At 38.9% G+C, this 22060-nt stretch overlaps 1 protein-coding gene across 1 annotated transcript; it reads right to left on the bottom strand.

The window, feature by feature from the left end:
* Nucleotides 1–109: 109 nt before the first annotated feature.
* On the bottom strand, nt 110–14046 carry LOC143702219 (uncharacterized). The gene is made up of 41 exons (XM_077195758.1): nt 13831–14046; nt 12393–12563; nt 12166–12273; nt 11927–11953; nt 11557–11823; nt 11313–11339; nt 11016–11183; nt 10861–10923; nt 10719–10745; nt 10378–10617; nt 10236–10262; nt 9906–10031; nt 9625–9702; nt 9144–9413; nt 8954–9040; nt 8800–8847; nt 8656–8706; nt 8517–8549; nt 8357–8431; nt 8180–8221; nt 7922–8107; nt 7792–7818; nt 7201–7503; nt 7065–7094; nt 6086–6349; nt 5942–5971; nt 5657–5815; nt 4163–4192; nt 3860–4039; nt 3475–3507; nt 3172–3393; nt 3037–3069; nt 2676–2741; nt 1707–1790; nt 1501–1533; nt 1326–1415; nt 1178–1225; nt 992–1087; nt 850–885; nt 533–739; nt 110–411 (listed from the first exon to the last, which is right to left on the bottom strand). Exons 1-41 carry the CDS (start codon nt 13967–13969, stop codon nt 176–178), a joined length of 4467 nt encoding a protein of 1488 aa, XP_077051873.1. The 5' UTR covers nt 13970–14046; the 3' UTR covers nt 110–175.
* Nucleotides 14047–22060: the final 8014 nt, after the last annotated feature.

Genomic DNA, 22060 nt, shown 5'->3' on the forward strand with positions numbered 1-22060 from the left:
TAAAGAATATTCTGACAAAACCTCATACAAGTATCATAAACGTTTTTCATAAAACTCACGGAGTATCATCATGAGGTAATGTTGACAATTTTCCTTTCCTGGGTGAACTATTCCTTTAAAACACAGATTTAAGCTTATAATAGACTTTAACAATAAGTGTTGTAAGTCGCTACATTTACATACAGTGGAGAGTGGAAAAGTATAAATATGAAAGGCAGCACCTGACACCTTCAAGTCCATCTGTCCATAATAGAGTGACCGAAAATAAATGGAAAAATGTATGGAAAATAAGGATGTCTACAAGCTCACTGAAGAGGAAGGGTTTACCTGGTCTTTCTCCCGCTAAGATGGGTATTCTTGTCCCAGCAGCTCCATCAAGCCCATCAGCTTCAATGGGCCCACCAGTAATACCTGAAAAATATTATATACTGCTCAGTTCCTATCATTTTCAGAAAGTTGGAAATCAAACTTAAGGAGGTAAAATGTTCCATTGTTCATTAAATACTTATAACACAACCTCCAATGGACCCACCTGATCCCTCTATTGGTCCTCCAGATTCTAAAATGATCACAAAATAAAACTGGTGGCTAAAAGGAATCGCCTGCTCGTTTTTTTTTTTTTTTTTTTTTTTTTGTATAATTTCAAAACAACAATAGTTTTTTTCTAGATATATGGATATATGGGGTGGAAAGAAAAATAAATAAATTTTCTTACCAGTCTTGGGGGCTTTTGTTCCACCTGTGTGTTTAACATAATGTTAAAATTACAATGCAGGGACAAACAAATTAGCAGCTAAAGAACAAATAATAAATATCTATAATTGATAGGAAAAAAGTAATGTCCTTGACCTCCATCACGAGTTCCACCATCAGGACTGCCAATCACTAAACAGGGATCAGATAACACTGGTAGTTATGACACTATGTTGGATATTACAGGCAAGTATCTTACTAAAGTACATTAAAGAACATTAATTAATAATTGCATTACCTCCATCAACTCCAGGTTTAGGACCTGCTCCACGATCAGTTCCGGCAGCAGCTGTACTACCTGGAATTGTTGGTCCTCCTGTGATGCCTGGTACCCCTGGATTTAAATGAAAAATAAGAATAGTAATATTATATTATACTGGAGAGACGGATTGCTAGATTATATAACCAAAGATCACAAACTCACCATATTTGTCTTGCTTGGTTCCTGAACCTTGTATACCTCCAGCCCCACCTACACCACATTAGATCAAACGCTGAGCATGTAAAGAAATTCATTCCTGTATCTATTAACTGTTGTTTAGTTATGTCGTATTTTAGCAGTGATCACCCACCAGTTCCAACTCCAGTTCCGGTGGCCCCAATTCCACCAGTTGCTGGTACCGACCCACCCAACACACTTCCAACCCCACCAGCTGGTTGTCCTGTTACCAGATGCATGGGGTCAAATCGTATCCTGAATATATGTGGTATTTTAATTTTGAAAGTTAGGTACCATAAGTGGTTTACCATATTTAGGTGGTTTTTGTCCTCCTCTATACCCTTTAGAATGAAATATAACAAAACAGGAGATTCACCCACAGATGCTTAAACCAATTGTTTTAAAACAGTATTTTATGTCTCAAGTTTAGTGATCAGCATTGCACATCTAGTTTTTAAAACTTTACCTCCATACCCCCCATATCCAAGAGCAGTTCCAAGACCAGTCCCAAGACCAGTCCCAAGACCAGTCCCAAGACCAGTCCCAAGACCAGTCCCAAGACCAGTCCCAAGACCAGTCCCAAGCCCTCCAGGCAGAACTGTAAAAAAAGTATTCTAAACTTATTATTCAAATTCAGCATACAAATCAGTTGTTAGTTGGGTTTGTAAAATGTCTGATAATCTATTCAAATTTTAGGGGATCTTAAAGGGATACTCAAACCAAAAATGAAAATTCTGTCATTATTGAGCACTTGTACATGCACATAATATCTTAACCCGAATATGCTTAATAAGCCGATTATGCTTAATATGCATTAACAATACATATGCTCATCTAAACACGTTAACCCGTTTTCCATTATCGGAGTATGGTCATAAACAGCTTAAGCATAAACTGATCGACACAGCTAGATTTTTGCCCCTTACCCCGATTTGACCCAGCATGTATACACATTAACCTGTCTTCTGTTGGCTTATTGAATTACACGTGATATGTGACAGGAAAGCGCATTTTTTAAGAGCATCCAGACAGAGCGAGTGTTTGTGATAAGGAGGAGGAAATATATTGCAATCTCTGAATGCTTTCTGATCTTGTGCAGCCAAAGTAGAAGTGGTACAGTCAAAATGCTGCGTGAGAGGATAATATATTAGTCTATAAGATTCCAGCTGACATGTTGGAATACTCTCAGTTTTTCATACTTTATTTAAAATCACAACCGACATAACTGGATGGAATACTCAAAGACAGATAGAAGAATGATTACATTTTGATGTCACTTGTGGGAAATAACCTGATTTATTAATAAAATCTTGTAAACACATTTCTCAAATGATCTTTTTTTATGTTCCACAGAAGAAAGAAAGGCAAACAGGTTTTGAAACAACACGAGGGTGCGTAAATGCGGAGTTTTCATTTTTGGGTGGAGATTCCCTTTAAAGAGAGAAGAAAAAAAAACAGTTGCATGTCAAATTGCTTCACATACCTCCAGCACCTCCTCCCACTCCTGGTATTGCTCCTGCTCCTGTCACACCTCCAGAACCAGGTAAACCTGTCAAAATATTCCAGGGTTTAGACTCATTTTGTATCATTCCAAGGCAAACATTTCATTTTTTTACATGCAAGTATGTAATATAAATAAGTTGATATTGAACATAAGATAATCATTTAAATATTAGTATTTAATGTACATGAAATATGTATATATATTTGAAAAAACTAAAGTATTAATAAAATATTTTACAACATTTATAACTTTATGAATGTAGAGTAAATTAACTAATGATCAACAGCCACTTGCAAGACATATGTAAGTGTATGTAGTACAATTATATATTTAAACTTGCCATATTTAGCAGCTTTTGATCCAGGTCCATATCCTATAGGGCATTATGTGTAATAAATTGAGAGATTTGTAGATCAGATACAGCTTTAATAATACACATTTTCTACTGCCTGTGTAATTGACTTGCTTAAATTACCTCCAGCACCTGTTCCATACCCAGGCCCAAGCCCTCCTCTGCTTCCTGCTCCAACAGCACTACCAGGCAGTCCTGTTCCAGCAAATCCAGACCCAGGACCTCCTACAGTCCCTGGACCGTAACCCCCAATTGGCCCTGCCCCTGTACCAAATCCTCCTGCTGGACCGGTTCCTACCTGACCCTGCAGACCAAGTCCTGGAGCCCCTCCGCTCCCACCAGGACCTGGATTAAAGCAATTTAATAAGTGTTAATGCCAAATTGTAGAAAAAAAACCTATGTCAATACTGATTTTAAATATCCTACCATATTTAAGAGCCTTTGGTCCACCTGGATAGGCTACATTCAAAGTGAGATACAAAGATTAAATGTAGAATTGGAAATTTATGTAGAAATGGAAACTTAACAGAGCCTCTTAACTGCATGTAATTCAGGCCCAGTTTAACAGACAGAGTTTAGACTAACCCAGGATTAGGCCTTAGTTCAATTAAGGCATTTAAGTAGCTTTTATAAATGTGCCTTAAAAAAAAACATTACTGGTCTGCATCTTGAGACAAAACAATGGCACTTACATATTTTAAGATATGCCATTGCAAGTTGCTTTCAGTTGAAACAGCTCAAAGATGCATATTAGTCCGGGACTAGCTTAAGCCTTGTCTGGGAAACCGAGGGATAATGTTTGTCAGCATACCTCCAGCGCCAGGTCCATATCCTCCAGCAGGTACTCCTCCTGGCCCATAACCACCGATTGGTGCATATCCTGGTCCAATTCCAGCACCTGGTGTTCCTCTTCCAGCTCCAGCTGTTCCGGTACCAAGTGACCCTCCTAATCCTCCAGGCAATCCTATTCCACCAGCTCCACCAGGAACCCCTTTTTGCAAATAATAATCATGAAAAAAAAATTCAATCATGCATGAAAAAATGTCATTTATAATTAGATTTTTCTACATGGACTCTAAAATTTTGAGAACAAAATTATTTAACTTCCCCTTACCATATTTGCGAGCTTTGGCCCTAGCATATCCTAGAATATAAGAAGACAATGTTTGAGAAGAAATATGATTTTTCAGTGGTTTAAGCTATGTAAAATTCTTATTTTGAAACTTTAAACCTTTAAACCTTAGCTAATTGTGTCTCTAAAAAACAGTGTCACTGTGATTCCAATTTCTTTTATCTCAGTGTCTCAAATCAAAGTAAAAAAAAAAAAAGCAAGGTCTTATAGCGCAGTTAGTGCCCCTGTGGGGACCTCCACTGATCCGTGCATCACTGCATTCCTTCAAAAAATACACTGACTGCAACACTCCCCATCTAGAGAGAGTCATCTGAGCAGGAACCTCCAGATCTTTACCTCTGTTCACCTGCTAATAAAAAAACTCCAGTCTAGCAAATTCAAGATGTCACCTCAGAAAACCTTGGCCAGGCCAATCTGGTCATGCATGACTACACATTAGTGAACTATAAAGAAAGAAGAGCAGAGTATGGAAAAACTACCTATGCTTAAAACACCATCCAGTAGATAACCAACATGGTGCTCCAACCACACTAAACTTAAATTACTGTGTGTTTGAATGATGCAGTTTTCCCTCTGAGAACACTTGATAAGACACTAGAGTGAGCCAAGGAATGTGATGGCTAAACTTACAGCCAACCCAAAGAAAGGTCATCTGGCTAGACATGTTACTTAGGTTTCCAGATTGGCCAGGGTTTAATTAAACTCCAAGAAAGGCCAAAGCTGTCATTTTCTTATGACATTGCATTACTATGGTTTGTAAGTTTTTTTTAGAGATGCTATTTCTGTCTCTGAATTCCTGCTAAAAGAATGACATACCTTGTACATTATTCATAAACTGTCTAGATAGAAGAAACTCAATAGGCAGTTGTGTAGAGAAAGCTGTAAAACTGAGTTGTGCAACATTCATTCACACTCCTCAACAGTCAATATTACGTGCAAAGTATATCAATGCATTATCTTTGTGGTCCCTAAGAATTTGAAGAATTTTCATCTTTTACCACATTGTTGAGGGGAAAATACAGAAATGCTATGGGCTATCAGGGGTACTCTCAGTCAAGTCCGGTGGTTGGTAACCCTCCATTTCTTTCTCTTTTTTCTCTCTTTTTCTTTAAAAAAAGAAAGAAAACTAACTAGAGCAACACATGGGAGTAAACTACAGTCTGAGAAAAGTTCTTAAAAATTGGGGAATATTTTTAAGTACTGTGTGAATACAAAGTTTTTTTACGTATTGATTTTTCACAGGTGCTTTACCTGTTTTTTGAATTACACATTGCATTGTGTTGTGTTTTATGGTTAGAAGAAATGTTCGTAAGCTTAACAGATAATGTCCTAGTGGAAAATTACCATGACCTTATCTGGTATTCTACTGATTTAAAAATAAAAAAAAGTACAGTGTACAAATTTTAGCTTTCTAAGAGTTAGTCTTTTCAAAACTATTTAGACTTACTTTTTAAATAATTGTAAATACCGATTTACCTTCAGGTCCAAATGCACTTCCAGGACCAAACCCACCACTGGGTACACCTCCTGGACCGTAACCCACACCAGATCCGACTCCAGGTCCTGGTATACCCCCTGCCCCACCTAGTCCGACACCAGTGCCTGGGCCTAAACCAGCACCTCCACCAAGTAGACCTAGAAAAGCACAAATAATATATCTGGTTGTAAGCTACAATAAAGTTTGGATAATAAATGCTATCAATAAAACCATCAAAAGGATTTTAACAGAATGTTGAAGGATTGAATTAACTGTTGTTTTACCATATTTACGAGCTTTTGCCTCTGCATATCCTGCAAAGCATCGGAGTATGTAATATGACCTCAAAACGTTATAATAAAATTTACATCATACAATATGATGGTATAAACATCATACAATATGATGGTAAATAATTATAAATTTACCAGAGCCAGGAAGTCCTCCAGAACCACCGCTAGGAAGACCACCAGCTCCTCCACCAGGTAATCCACCAAATCCACCTCCAGGTAGCCCAACACCAGTCCCAAGACCTCCACCAGGTAGCCCACCAGTCCCAAGACCTCCACCAGGTAGCCCACCAGTCCCAAGACCTCTACCAGGTAGTCCACCAAGTCCAACACCAGACCCACCGGCTGCTCCTCCTGGTAATACTCCAGTACCTAAAGTCCCACCATGACGTCCAAGCTGAGCTACAAAGCAATCAATGAATATTAATGTATTTCCTTTCTTACGGTTTCTATGAATCTAAGAGAATCTCACAATTTATATGTATTAAAATCATAAAGTCTTGAGTTTTGGGTGGAGAGTACAGATATATCATACAGTGATTTAATCTAAAACAATCAGAGGATCTAATAAAAAATTATTAGGGCCGGATTTGGCCTGTGGGACACTAGTTGAGGAGTCCTGATGTAGGGTATACAATTATTTACTAAATCATTAAGAGGGACATTTATAATATTTTCCTTTTTATCTTTGCTTAATAAGAGCCAAGAATGAAGTCTGAAATTTTAACTGACCTCCTACAATAAGGTTGGGGAATCTCATTGCATACATAATACTTAACAAATCTGCATAGCATTCAATCATGACAAATCATTTCTCATGCATTCTGTGAAAAGCTAGGGCAGGTATAGTCAACCTCGTTCCTGGAGAGCTAGGGCCTAAATATGCCCTCCTGAGTTCAGACCTAACCCTGTTTGAACACACCTTACTGTAATTTTCAAGTAATCTTCAGCACCCTAATTTAGGTGGAGAGGAAGGTACTGTAACTCTTCAGGAGCAGAGTTGCTCAGTCAGATATATATCATTTATGGACACTGAAGACTTTTAACAATACCATTAATTTTTATTTGCCTTTCAATAGATCTATCACATTTCAAAATGCAGAATGTAAAGTCATACCATATTTTCTTGCTTTAGCCGCAGCATATCCTAAAAAATGACAGAATAGTAGACATTGTTGTGCGGTTAATAATAATATTAACTTTCAGCAGCAAAATAAAGTCATTTTCAACTAATATTATTATTTTCAAGATACCTTCAGGACCAACCCCAGGTGCGGGGAGTCCACTAGCTCCTAAACCAGAACCGAGGGGTCCACCAAGACCACCCAAGCCAGAACCAGGAAGTCCTCCAGCTCCAAGACCACCTACTCCCAAGCCAGAACTAGGAAGTCCTCCAGCTCCAAGACCACCTACTCCCAAGCCAGAACTAGGAAGTCCTCCAGCTCCAAGGCCACCCACTCCCAAGCCAGAACTAGGAAGTCCTCCAGCTCCAAGGCCACCCACTCCCAAGCCAGAACCAGGAAGTCCTCCAGCTCCACCAATTCCTATACCTGACGCTGTAAAATAGACAACCCAAAATTAATAGAAATTAGGATGATTCTCTGTTTCTATATTTGCCAAGAGCATTTGCTACATGCTGCATGATAAATGTCAAACAAGCAAAATCAACAATCAAATAAATTTTTCATATCTACTTTTTAAAGTAACTGATGAAAAATTTCACAAGGCATACGATTTAAGATTTGGTTTCACCCTTATATCCTCTGTAATTTATTAACACCTATCCATTTCCATGAAAGAGACAGTTGTCAGCCAGGTGATTGTATATAACAAGAATATATTACCATATTTCCGAGCTTTTGCCCCAGCTCCTGATGAAAGACAATTCATAGATATTATAATACTTGAGCAATTGTCACTGTTTTAGATAATCTAGAAATATTTCAGTCTATTTATAGTAAACCCTAAATTTACCTCCAGGATAAACACCACCAGCTCCCGGATATAAGACTCCAGGAGTTGCTCCACCAGTTCCAGGAATTACTCCAATGCCTGGTATACCAGCCCCACCTGGAACACCGCCTATTCCTTGCACACCACCTGCACCAGGTACACCTCCTACACCAAGCCCACCACCTAGACCAGGAACACTACCAGCACCTGAAAAGAGAGTCAAAAATATCAAGCATGCTCTTTTGACATGTATTGAAATATTGTTCCTGCATGACTTACCATACTTGGCAGCTTTAGCCTGAGACTTTGCAGCGCTTGTGCCTTGAATGAGGTAGAAAGTAAATTTCTATAAATACTCTAAAACTCTGTAATCATTTGGAAAGTATAGTGTATGATGGTTTATATCAAATTTAAATAACTACCATGGATAAATGGACAGTTTTAAATGCTTACTACCTCCAGACTTAGGTGATATAAGAGGATATCCACGGAACACGCCTGGTATTTGTTGACCAAAACCTCCGCGGCCTCCTGCAAGAGAAAATGGAAGTGATCTCTGTTATAAGTAGTTTTCATACCTTATTGAAAGAATTGTTCTTTCAGTAATTGATTTTACCATTGGCTCCAACTGCACCTTGACCAAGCTGCCCTAAAAACAACAAAATAGGAGAGAGCGCTTCAGAAAGCATTTTCATTGTTGGATAAAGCTTTAAATTATAAAGCTATAAATAAACTATAAATTAAGTAAAACTTACCAGTTTGAGATCCTGTGGCTACACCTGGGAGAATGCCTCTACCACCAAAGCCTACACATAAAAAAATGCAGATGTGTTATATCTGTGTGAATATTCTGGAAACACGGCAAAATCTTGTAACTGTCAAATATTTCAGTCACTCGCCTTGTCCAGGAACAATACCCCCTTGGTATAACCCAGGGATCCCAACACCTTTTTTTAACGCAGAAAAAGAGAAAGTATAAAACAATGCTTTCTTATCAAAGATTTGTTAAAACTATTCCAGAAAAGAGGAGCTCTATCAACACACACCAATTACCTGGCACTGGTGCCTTCCCAGTCTTTCCGACTTTGCCCCCAGTGCCAGTCCCGGTTCCAGGTAATCCAGTTTGGGGGAGAAAAGGTGCTAGGAGCCATAATGAAGTTGCAAAAAATTATTATGATAATATTTATTATTAAGATACTTCAATAAATAAATCAGTTGAACAATTATGGCCCTCAAAACCTACCTCCACCAGGCGCAACTCCTGCTCCTCCAATTCCAGTTCCAGTGCCACCAGGTCCAATTCCTACACCTCCAGGACCAACTCCTGCTCCGCCTGGACCAACTCCTGCTCCACCTGGACCAAGTCCTGTGCCACCTGGTCCAATTCCTGTGCCTCCTGGACCAATTCCTACACCACCTGTTCCAATTCCTGTGCCTCCTGGTCCAATTCCTACACCTCCAGGCCGAACTCCTGCACCACCTGGACCAAATCCTGCACCACCTGGACCAAACCCTGCACCACCAGGTACAAATCCCATTTAAGAAGGATCAAGCAGTTTAAAAATGTTTTCTTGAAAAAATATGCTTTAATTCTTTTGCCAAGAAGACATTTTTTTCTGTGATGTAAAACAAGATGCTTTAATCAAGATCTGTGTCCAACCACAAGTAACAAAGTATCACACCTTTATTTATGCCAATACTCATGTCCACAGATCTTGTTTTACCTGGTTTTGGTGGCTTCTGGCCAGCTGTTCCAGCTCCAGGATAAAGACCTACAGCCCCACCATATCCTCCATAGCTGCCTAAAATCAAATTCCATTTTTTAAGCAGCAAAACACGTTCCTTTTTCATTTTTACCTCGGAAAGAAAAATATGATCACTTTATAGTTTTTTTAAACGATGGTCTTAGTTTTATTGTAACATTTTATCCCAGTTTTCCATAACTGCAGTAAATTGTTCTTTATTTTATGTCTATAACCTAGGAGGAAAGAAAGTGTATCCTTACCACCTGATGGGTAGCCTGTTCCAGCACCTCCAGGTGTAAGTGGAATAGCACCAATCCTGGGATCTCCAGCTCCAAGACTTCCTGTTCCAAACTGTCCACCACCGAAACCCCCAGGCCAGCCATAACCTAAATTTAGACCATCATAAGACCATGCATTTCAAAACCGCTGACATTTTGCTGCTTTCAAACTAAAGATATTTCTGAATGCAGTAGCTATAAGAATGAATAAGAAATAGTAACTTTCATAGCGAAAACAGAATGTGGATTTGAAGTGTGAGTGCACAGTTTTTTTGTTGTAATTACAAAATACTTTTTATATTTACATCATACCTGGTTTCCCAGGTTTTCTGCCAGTTCCTGTGACAATGCAAAATTATTTATTTTAATGAAATTGTACTGTGAAAAGAATCAGTATAAAAGCATTAAAACAACTACTGTTCTTTGTCTACTATTAATAATAAAGATGTCTTACCAGGACTCAAGACACCTGGTCCAAAGCCACCTGGTCCAACACCACCTGGGACAATGCCACCTGGTCCAACTCCACCAGGAACAATGCCACCTGGCCCAACACCACCTGGTCCAACTCCACCAGGAACAATGCCATCTGGTCTAACACCACCAGGAACAATGCCACCTGGTCCAACACCACCTGGTCCAAATCCACCAGGAACAATGCCACCTTGTCCAAAGCCACCAAGGCCTCCATAACCTGTAAAAAACATAGGGGGTGAATCTACCTTAAATTCCTCACTGTATAAAGACCAAAGTCCAATAATAAATCTTAAACAGTGCATCTTACTGATTGCTAACCTGTTTTGGGGGGTTTTCCTCCCACACCTAGAAGCAGGAAATGAAAAAAAAATGCTCTAAACAAAACCTTATATGTTTGGTGTTATGCTTTTAAATATACATAAATAGTTAACATTTACAGTAGTTTTATTAAATTTCTAACCTCTTCCAGCACCTCCAACTCCACCAGTACCAAGCCCTCCCACACCAGAGCCCACGCCAACTCCTGATTTTTTTTTTAAAATTCGTAGAAACATCACTATAAAAGATTGTCTACCTTAAAGTTTAACTTTGTGGAGTACAGTGGAGTATCTCTACCTTGTCCAGGTAGTCCTGTGCCAAAACCACCAGCTCCTGGACCAACACCAAAACCACCAGGTACTAAACCTCCAAGGCCAGCACCCCCTGGCCTCAGTCCAAGGCCTCCAAGACCACCAGCACCACCAAGACCTCCAGCTCCAAGAGTGGTTGGAATACCCCCATAACCTGTTTGTGGGAAGCAAGACTCATGCAAACCTCAATGAAACCAATACATTGTTTGCTTTATTTAATGTATGTAGTTAAAATTGCAAATATATACAAGCACTTTACTAACTTCAGTTTTCTCCCACTCACCAGGTTTAGGGGGTTTGCCACCAACACCTACAGATAAAAAATATAGAGTGAGTGAATAAAGTGCTTACCTGAAATAGATCAATTTCAGTCTACCCTTACCCACCAAATATGAAGTTTCCAGTATTATTTTGCTAAGGTAATTGAGTTATTCTACAATCCCACAAAGACTAGCAGAACCTGGTTAAGGAATAGTTGAGATATGTTTGATTACTTATTAGTAAAATTACTTTTTAAGAAATAATACCTGCTCCAAGGCTTCCGGTTCCAACACCAGCACCAGGGCCAGTCCCTCCAGGTCTAGTTCCCACAGCTCCAAAGCCTCCTGGACCTATGCCACCAGGTCCAATACCTCCTGGACCAATGCCACCAGGTCCAATACCTCCTGGAGCAATGCCACCAGGTCCAATGCCACCAGGTCCAATGCCACCAGGACCAACTCCTCCAGGTCCAAGTGATCCAGCTCCAGGAAAAACACCTGTACCACCTGGTCCAATTCCTGGTAGATATCCTCCTGTGTTGACAGAATGAACTTCTCATCTGATGTAAAATCAATGTCTCTGGCAATCTTTATCAATAACATTAATCCAAAATTTTAACATGAGTTAACAACGCACCTGTTTTAGGTGGCTTGACAAATGGCCCTATTAGAAAACATCAAATTGGTTATTACATATTTAGGTCCTTTTTGTGCCTTGTTAGCATGCCCTTGAATAGTTTATTATGTTAATCAGAAAGATAATACAATTAATACAAGTAAATGATAAAAATGACACTTGTTTATTAATTTTCTTTCAATCCAGCAACGGCAGTTTAAGGTACATTACAAGTAATATGTGCAGAAAATTTCAGCAACCTGTTCCAAGTCCTCCGGTGCCTAATCCACCAGTACCAAGTCCTCCTGTACCAAGCCCTCCACCACCAGGCCCAACTCCCCCAAGACCTCCAATACCCAGTCCAGCACCTTGCCCCCCATATAGAAATTATATACATCAATTATATATAGGATTGATAGAGCACTGATATGCAAGCTATAGACACTAATTGCACACAAATTATTTAAGAATAAATGTAAAACCTCACCAGTTCCAGGTCTGATGCCAATTCCTGGCCCTGTTCCAAATCCACCAGGACCAGCACCTAGACCTAATCCTGTCCCAACTCCTCCAGGACCAACTCCTGGCCCAACACCTCCGATTCCAGCCCCTAATCCAGCTCCAGCTCCTCCCCCTGCACCAGCTGGTATGTAGAAACCTGAGAGAGAAAGAGAACATTAATAAACTTCTTTATTAATGTCCCATGCAGGATAGCATGCCAGACTGAGGACATAAGGAAGCGTTTAGTTGTGTGTTTGAAGTGACAAACTACAAAGAAAAGCAGAAATTGATAAGAGGGGAATAAAGAGTATATTTTTTGAAACATTTTTAGTAGAAATGACCAAATCTGCTGTGAATATCACTGCACTGCAAACCCTTTAAAAACTATTTTTTTTTTATGTCAGACGATGCATATTAGGATCTCACTCCTGCAACACATTACCAGTTTATGAGGACCATTCTTGTCCTTCACTCAGTGATGATGCCACATTCCCAAAGGGGTTCTATCTAATCTTCACATCTAGTCTTTTATGTGAAGCCTCAAACAGCATCAAATGCATTACCACATGCGTTTGTGTGTCCTCTCGCCTGGCTGTTTAAGGTTTGGAGGCATAGGGGAACAGAGAATGGATGTGATTCATATGAAGAACAACATCCTATACATGACCTTATCCAAGAGCTTAGAACTAAAAAGCTCAAGTCCTCTGTTCTACAAACCCTCTGGGACAAGCTTATGGGTTGTTAGTGTATAATGTAATGATCTGGACTAGAACTTCTCAGATCTTTCCTTTCACATGACTAAAAGATGGCAAGTGGGAAACCTTGTTTTATCCAAAAACATAAACAGTGAATTAAAATCCTTTAAAAATGCAATTTACAATGTTTATAAGAATCCATCTGGTTTTATGTAGTACTATTTGTCTTTGTATCAAAAACTTTCATCAAATGCCAATACATCAGATTTCACTCTAATACTAATATTTAGTTTAAACCACATAATCCAAAAATTAAAAAGTATGATTAAATCAAATATATATTTGCTATATCAGCTCATTTTATTTGAAGACCTTGTAGCTTTACCAAATCATGAGTGGGCAATGTTGCTTTATCGCTGTAAGTTTAATTAAGATTAAAAGATAATGCAGAAACAAGACTTGAGTCAAATTTCATTGACACAATAAACCATCCTGCAACAATAAAACACAGCATGTCCTCAGTAAAGGACTTTTAAATAACAATTGCTTACTTTTTATTCATCCATCCTTTACCTGTAAAACATTCAGAATACAGATAACAAATAACTTTATCCACTGTTGGCAATATGGTACTGATATTAAGAGAGCGTGTGATGCTATTGCCAAAACAGCAGTACACCTGTAATGCAATAAGATAGAATAAGCCAAATGAGTTTGAAGACATCTTACCTCCTTGAAGGGAGGGTCTACACAGAAACAGCAGGAGAAATCCATGCAAGAGCAGAGGTACCTTACTCCGGGCCATCCTGCTCTGAAATATCCCTCTCCACTTCCAAACTGTGGGTTTTATCCCCCAAAAGCAAATCATTACACACCCATGTCTTAAACAAGAAGGATAAGGGGTGGGGGGTCAGTATGAAAGAGAGAGAGAGAAAAAAAAAAGTAAGGATGAAGAAACACTACGTAATTAGGGAAACTAGCACACTTGGGTCTTGTACATTATGTTGTTTTTTTCAGTTTTTTCTAACCCCACCCCTAACCCCCCTAAATGAGTGGTGCTAGTGCATTTATTTGGGTCACTTCTGCCAACACGAGTCAAAGCCTTAGCCAAAAAAATAACAACAGATATTTGAGGATAGGGAGAGAGAGAAAATCTCCCTCTCTCTTAACATCTACCTCACCAAGACAAACGTCTGCCAGATATTCTCATGGAGAGCATTTCTTTTTTATCCAATCAAAAGCATTAAGAAATCACTCCAGATAAGGTTATTACGTGATCTATTGTTTCCAGCTATGGGGGTGTAAGTTATTCAATCATTCAAGAAGGAAGAGAGCTTGGCCACTTGGACAGCCTCCAGCTATCACTCTATTGTTATTAACATATGAGTCCCTGAGGAACACATGAAATCATGTATGTGATGGAAAAACACTGAATGGGTGTGTGTTGGAACACATTATTGAAGGTTGACAACACAGATTTTAATAACCCCTCTAGACCAAAAGCCTTTAGATCTAACTGGGGTGTTGACGGCAAAGTCATGAAGACTTTTGAAATATTGGTGCATCCTTAAGGCTCAATGAGACCTCTGAGAATGGAGGCTTACAACTCTGGGACATAATACAATACATAAATAGCCTTTTCATAAATTAAGTTGTTTCTCTCCTTAATAGGTAATAAATTGTCATGTACTTCAAACAGTCTTTTAGGCTGAATGACGTCCAGAAGATTTGAGTTTGATTCATACTTTATGCTAAAACTGCAGTGAACGTCTTATCTTGACAGTTATCTTCAAAGCTATCATTCTATATGACTGGTCACTTACACTCATGGACTGTTGTAAAAATTGCTCGCAACTGCATGCTAGATTCTTGCACATACATACATTCTGGCAGTTTGTGTCAAATTTTGTAAAGAAACCAAGGGGGTTTTCTGGAAAGGTACCATATCCCCCTCCCCACCCCTTGCTGAGTTTTAAACCCAGATTGTCTAGCACTCCTTGTTTGGTCTGGAGGAGTTTTGCCAAAAAGTCTGCGTTCAAGCACTAGTTGTGTTTCAGGCTATTGGCAAGGAATAAGATTAGGTCATTCCTCTACTGATAGACGCTTATTTGAATTCAATGTAAAACTGTGTACATGTGAATACCTTTATGTGTGTGTTTGGAGGTTCAGAAGGGAAGTGCTGGCTAGAAGCATATCTCAGTAATCAAGAATGAAGAATGAATGGATGGTCTTTACAACATCCATGTCCATAACTGTGCAATGATCATGTGCAGAAAGCATTGACAACTAAGCATTAAAATGAACATGCTAGTTGTAAAAAGATCTAATAATGAGTCTGTCTCTGTAAATTTGCATCATTAGACATGGAACCAGTTTTTTACACTTTCTGAAAACGTGAGAGCGTTTGCCTGTGTAAAACTTTACCAGAATGTTGCTGTGTTTTTCTAAAGTGCCCTGAGTGGTTTTTATTGCATTGTGATGTGGCTGCTAGGTCATTGCCATGCAGTTGCTAGGGTGTTCTGGGTGGTTGCTTGGGTGTTGTAATGTAGTTTCTAGGGCATTTAGAGAGGGTGTTGCTATACAGTTTCTAGGGCAGTCGGAGAGGGGTTGCTAGGGCATTGCTAGTGATTGTTAGGGTGTCCTGGATAGTTGTCCGGTGTTGCTATGGAGTTGATATGCGGTTCAAAGGGAGTTATCGGTGGTTGTTAGGGTGTTGCTATTTAGTTTCTAGAACATTCGGAGAGGAGATTGCCATGCAGTTGCTAGGGTGTTCTGGGTAGTTGCTAGGGTTGTTGAGTCCATAAGGAGTCCAAAATTCCCCACATTTTGCGACAGAACTTATGAAAATCTAAAACAATGCTGTGTGTGAAGCTAAATGTTCTTGTTATATGTGCAGACATATGACAAGCATTTTGACAAGCTGAGAATTCATAAAGAGCTTATAAAATGAGATGCGGAGATGCGGCTCTGACGCCTGTACCGAACTTAATTGGGCAATGTAGCTCCTATGACGAGAAAAAACAGGTATGCTTGAGCATTCTGCCCTTTTTAGGGTCGCATCTGGTGACATTGCATCTTGTTTTGGTTCATTTGCATGTCTTTGGTTGCGTTAATATTTCAGTCGAACCGCACCAGAGTTTGTTTGGAAGCGGACCGAGACCCATCTTTACATCGGTCTTGGTCCGCTTGTCTGGTGCGCACCAGGGTTCGGATGGCAGCGTTCACACAAGTTAACTAATTAACTGCACTAACAGAGCTATCGCAAAAGAGTTCGCTTTAATCAAACCAAACCTGCAAAGTGTAAACACATCCTAAGTCTCTAGGATATTGTGGTCCCTCCTTTAATGTACTGTAGGTCTGTTTTTTCTTAGCTTGTTTTATGGTCCACCAGGAACACATTTTAATTCTGATTGCTTTAAAAAAAAGTAAAGGCACAGCTTTCATCAACAAGCTACACAAAATGTGAGCGATCATTCTTGTTCATATCACAAATAGTTGAATTTATTAAGGTTGGGAATTTGTTCAAATTTAATTACAACCCCAAAACAGAAAAAGTTGGGACATTTTGTAAAATGCAATAAAATCAAGAATCTGTGATTTGTTCATTCTATTAAACCTTTTATTAACTGACAAAAGTACAAAGAAACGTTTTCAAAAGTTTTCACCTACCAACATAATTGTATTTTGTAAATATGAACAAATTTTGAGTTTGATGGCTGCAACACACCCCAAAAAAGTTGGGACAGACTTTACCACTGTGTCACTTCACCTTTCCTTTTAATTACACTTTTTAATCATTTGGGAGTTGAGGATACTAATTGTTGGAGTTTTGCTAATGGAATATTTGCCCAATCTTGTCTGATACAAGACATCCGCTCAACAGTCTGTGGTCGTCGTTGCCTGATTCTCCTTTTCATGATGGGTCATATATTTTCCATAAGTGACAGATCTGGACTGCAGTAAACAGGCAGGCAAATCCCTTCTATGGTGCAGAGTGTCTAGAAACCACTCAGTTGTAGCACGTGCAGAATGAGGCCTGGCATTGTCTTGCTTCCCAGGAAAGATGTCATCTTGATGGCAGTTTTTGTCTCTGTACAATCCAAATATATGCCTCCATGTCAATGGTACCTTCACAATAATGCAAGTTACCCATACCGTTTGCAATGATGCACCTCAATACCAGCACAGATGTTTGCTTTTGCACCTGTCGCTGGTGAAAGTCTGGTTGGTCCCTTTTGTCTTTGGGACTGAGAAATCGGTGTCCATTTTCTCCCAAAAACAAGCTGAAACTTGGACTCATCTGACCACAGCACACATTTCCACTGTCTTCTAGACCATCTGAGATGAGCTCAGGCCCAGAGAACTCGCCGGCATCTCCACATAGAACTGATGTGAAGCTTTCTCCTTGCGTAACAGAGATTCAAGTGGCTTTTCTTGATGCAGAGTCAGACTGTGTTCAGTGAAAACTGTTTTCCAAATTACTCCTGAGCACATATGGCTGTATTTAACGGATTAGCATGATGGTATCTTAAGCAATGCCATCTGAGGGCTCAAAGGTCACGCACATTCAACAGACGTCTACTGCCTTGCCCTACACAGACTGAGATTTCTCTGGATTCCCTGAATCTTGTGACAATATGATGTATGGAAGATGATGAAAGGCATAAATTCTTTGCGATCTTGCATTAAGAAATGTGATTTTTTAATTGTTTGACAATTCTCTCAAGATATTTGGCACAAAGTGATGAGCCATGACCCATCTTTGCTTTAAAAGACTGAGAAGGACTTTTACACCCAAACATGATACCCTCAACTATTACCAATTCACCTGCTCATTGTGGACTGTTTCAAAAGAGTTGGATAATCTAATTTGGATAATATTTTCACTTTTATTTGGTCTCCGTCCCAACTTTTTTGGGGTGTGTTGAAGCCATGAAAATCAAAATTTGTTCATATTTACAAAATACAATTATGTTGGTCAGTGAAAACATTGGAAAACGTTTCTTTGTTCTTTCGTCAGTTAATAAAAGGTTAAATAGAACGAACAAATCACAGATTCTTGATTTTATTGCATTTTACAAAATGTCCCAACTGTTTTTGATTTGGGGTTGTAGAATGGTGATGCTTGCCCTATAGTAAGCAATACTAAAAAGGAAAACATGATGCTCCCATATTCTAAAATGAGAGGCAAACGCCTTTTGTCTCTTTTGAAAAGTTTCCCATATTAACACACACATGAACTTGATATCCAAAAAGCAGACAGTTTTAAAACAAGCTGAACGCTATGTTTGGCCTGGGTGAAAAGCGATAAGCCAGCAATCTGCTGACCCAGTTACACTCTGAATCAGAGGTTGACAGCTGATTCAGCCAAATGTCAAAGTTTTTTTTTTTTTTTAAGAGGTGGATATATACTAGAAAAGGATGTTTTCTCTGCATTACCATCCCGTAATTGGACAGAAAGTCTTTTTTATTGCCTTTCACAAAACTAGCTTGAAATGGTTTTGCACGGCCACTTTGATGGAGGAATATGTAGTTATGTGGTGAAACAAATGTGGAATAAAAATAACTATACGTAAACAAAGGAGATATTTGCCTATGCTAAGCTGATAAAGTAATTTGAGGAAAAACTTGAGAACATTGTGTCCATTGATAAGGCTTGATCTAGTAAGAACACATGCAGACTTGGCATGCGTTTTGTTTAGCTGAGGATCTCTGACCTAAAAATCTAACTCTATCAAAGTAATACAAATATATCCAACACCGCACCACCTGAATTTTCTTGTGTTCCAACAGCTGCTTTTTGTAAACCCTACCGCCCCCCTGTCCACATAAAACAGTTATGCACACAATCTTGCAGTGGAGTGCCCAGTGCCAGTGCAGAGAAGGATATCGCAGTTGTGCATACAGCTGTTGACTGAAAAGTGCCTGTTTTCAGTTTACCTAATGTCTACCTTCAGTTTACCTAATGTCTGCTGTCTATATAAGGGCCGGCACACTGAGGCAGGCTGAGGGAAACTGCCTCAGGTTTTAAAGCGAGGAGGGGTATCAGAATAGGTTTCCAAGGGTCCTTCAGATAAGCTGGCACTGCTGCTGAGATTTCTCAGCTCATTTCTCTCATTTTATTGCAGTGTGGGCTATACAACAAGATGTGGTGGGCTTGAATATTTAAACAAACGAGGGTTTGAGCAGGTGCATAGGCCACAGTCAATGTAATGGAAAGAATAGGAAAAGTCTGATTTGCATAGTACAACATAGTTAACTCTAATATAATATAATATGTGAACATAATGCAAGTTTTGGGCACTTGTGGTCCATATACAGCACTGCAGCAGTATTTTAATCTAAAACGGCAGGATATTCTAAAACATTTAACATGAAAAACATTTAAAAGATCCTTTAATGTATTAATCAAATTCAGTATACTGATAATGCATATTATATACAGGCGAGCAGATGAACCCAGAATATGTGCTAAATGGTTAAACGTTTTCTTTATAATGGTTTTCTATGGGATAAAGTTCAACGAAAAACTATGTATGTTTATATCTGCTTGCCTGCAGTGTAAGGGGAAAGTTACTTTTGTAATCCATTACAATATTGAGTCACTCCCTAAAAAAGTAGCAAACTGTGTTACTTAGTTACTTTTTATGGAAAGTAATGCATTACGTTGCAAATGCATTACTGTTTCTCATCTGGGCTGGGATTGCTTGTTTTTTAATAGCAAAAGAAAAAGTTATATTTTTGGCAAAAGGCCCTTTCACACCAAAATTGAAAGGAATAAGCCCCAGGCTGAAGGAAATGGAAATTCATGACTGTACAGTAGTATGATTGATTGGTAAATAAGGTTTGATTAAATACATAAAGTAATTTATATTATTTAACATATTTAATTATTGCAGGTTTGCATTATGTTCCGAGTTTGCATTTGTTTTTTATTCATTTTGAGGAACACTGAATCTGTTTTTGTGCAAGTGAGATGAATAAATTCATGCTTAAATTTAGTCCAGAACTACAATAAGCAGCGTCATGTTTACGCAGTGCACACAACGCCTCTGCACTTACTCCTAATTTCTCTCAACGTGGGGACAGGAGAGCTAACAGTCAATACATGGGAAAACAAAGTAACTTATTTGAAAAATTTTGCTTATTTGAAAAGTATTTTGTTGTACTTGAAAAAAAAAGTAATCTAATTACATAACTTGAGTTACTTAACTTAAAAGTAATGTATTACCCCTAACCTGCTTGCCTGTATATAGTTTGCATCATCAATAAGGTGTATACTGAATTTGGTCTTTTAATATCACGGTCTTGCTACATTAAACTTATGGTGTGTTCAAGTCATGTCGGAAAGATCGTATTTACGAGTTGAATGCACATGAACACCATGACAATTTCGTAAATACGAGTGGGAAGCTCGGGATTTTCATTAAGCCCTGATGTTTACAATACCAAACAATACCACACTACAAATACCACAATACCACAATACTTGTATTTCGCAGTTACGTTTGTCAGGATTTTATAGTTACAACGAAGTAAGCTAATTGCCTGCACAAAATATGATAGCATTATAATATAACAATATAATATGTAAAATTTACATTGGCTTCATAAATGAATTAAAACATAAAAAAGGCAAAAGACACCTGATGCACATTCTTTGATCATTTTCTAAAAGTAGAGTTGTATATTTGTATATAAGTTGCTGTATATTTGTGTAATTAATTAATTGAAGGTACACCGCCATCTTACTCCGACGAAAGTAAACACGGCTTCCCACCTCATAAATATGAACTTCCCAGGAGAACGCACCCTTAGCACAAACCTGGTCAAAATGACTGGCGGGTAATGGAGGAAAGTCTGGTTTTTGCCATCCAGGAGGGCGTTTCTATAAGTCTGTGTCGTCATGTGAAAACTATGAATAGCCATGCATGTCACACTAGATTTTGAGTGCTCTAAATGTCTATGGACACTGCAGCGGTCGCAAAGTGATGTCACTGTGGCAAGCAGGGTGGGGCCCAGAGCCATCTTGCACTGTTGTGACTCTTTTTATCTTTGCCAGAGCTCCTCCGTGGGACTCGAGACCGCTGTGGCACGCAGGTGATGCTCATTAACACTCACGCCACCGGCCCACAGCTCTCGGCCCTGCACTGCTTGCCACAGTCACTCAATTTACAATTATGCAATCTACTCCACTTTAATGCAAAACACTGCAATTCTGCAGATTTAAAGTTGTTGTCATGCTGGCATATCAATCTTCTAATTTTTACACATCTTCACATGATACGAATTGGCTTTGGAACGCAGTAAAATGCAAAACTTCTTCGTTGAGCTAGAGCTTGTGTTCCCTGTCTCCCGCATTCGAAAGCATTTATATGGAAGTCAATGGAACGAAAAGTGTTGTGACCACCCCTTAAATTAATTGTCACAAATTACATAATACAAGATATGCCAATGGCATGGATTCTCATCTCTGTGTTTATGAATATGATTGGTTAAGAGATCAAAAACCTAAGCTAGATCAGTAATCATCATCAGCATAAATATTACATGACGACGTCCCAAAATGAATCCTCTATGTTTGTGCACTTTACAGGGGGACTCCTGGGAATTTTTTCTCACCCTGATTCCCAGTGATGTGATCATTTTGCTATTGGTTACAGCAGGAATGACACCAGATCAGACTAACAGTATACTGTCCAACATTTAACCTGGTGACAGGAATACCGTGAGAACGCGACTGGACATCGTTTGATTGATTTAGACTGAGTAAACACACTCTGTGATTTTTATGAGGTAAAGTCTGTTCCATTTTTGACTTCACAGCAATGTGTGTGTAAAGGAAAAAAACTGGCCAAATTGTAAAGCAAACAAAAGTAAATATAAAATTGACTTGGTTGAAGCAAAACACTATATAATGCACAATCATTTACTGACATATACTGTGTTAAAGAGCCTC

This window comes from Siphateles boraxobius, unplaced genomic scaffold, assembly GCF_051911475.1.
Source record: "Siphateles boraxobius isolate OS27281-9 unplaced genomic scaffold, OSU_SipBor_1 11, whole genome shotgun sequence".
Taxonomy (NCBI): Eukaryota; Metazoa; Chordata; class Actinopteri; order Cypriniformes; family Leuciscidae; genus Siphateles; species Siphateles boraxobius.

Bases quoted from the DNA above. Each gene is read 5' to 3' on its own strand.
- LOC143702219 (XM_077195758.1), bottom strand. From the start codon at position 13,969: ATGATTTGCTTTTGGGGGATAAAACCCACAGTTTGGAAGTGGAGAGGG. The intron at 7,504-7,791 runs GTAATATATTCT...TCTATTTTACAG, and splicing joins GGCAAAAGCTCGGAAATATG to CGTCAGGTATAGGAATTGGT. The intron at 740-849 runs GTCAAGGACATT...TTAAACACACAG, and splicing joins TGGTGGAACTCGTGATGGAG to GTGGAACAAAAGCCCCCAAG.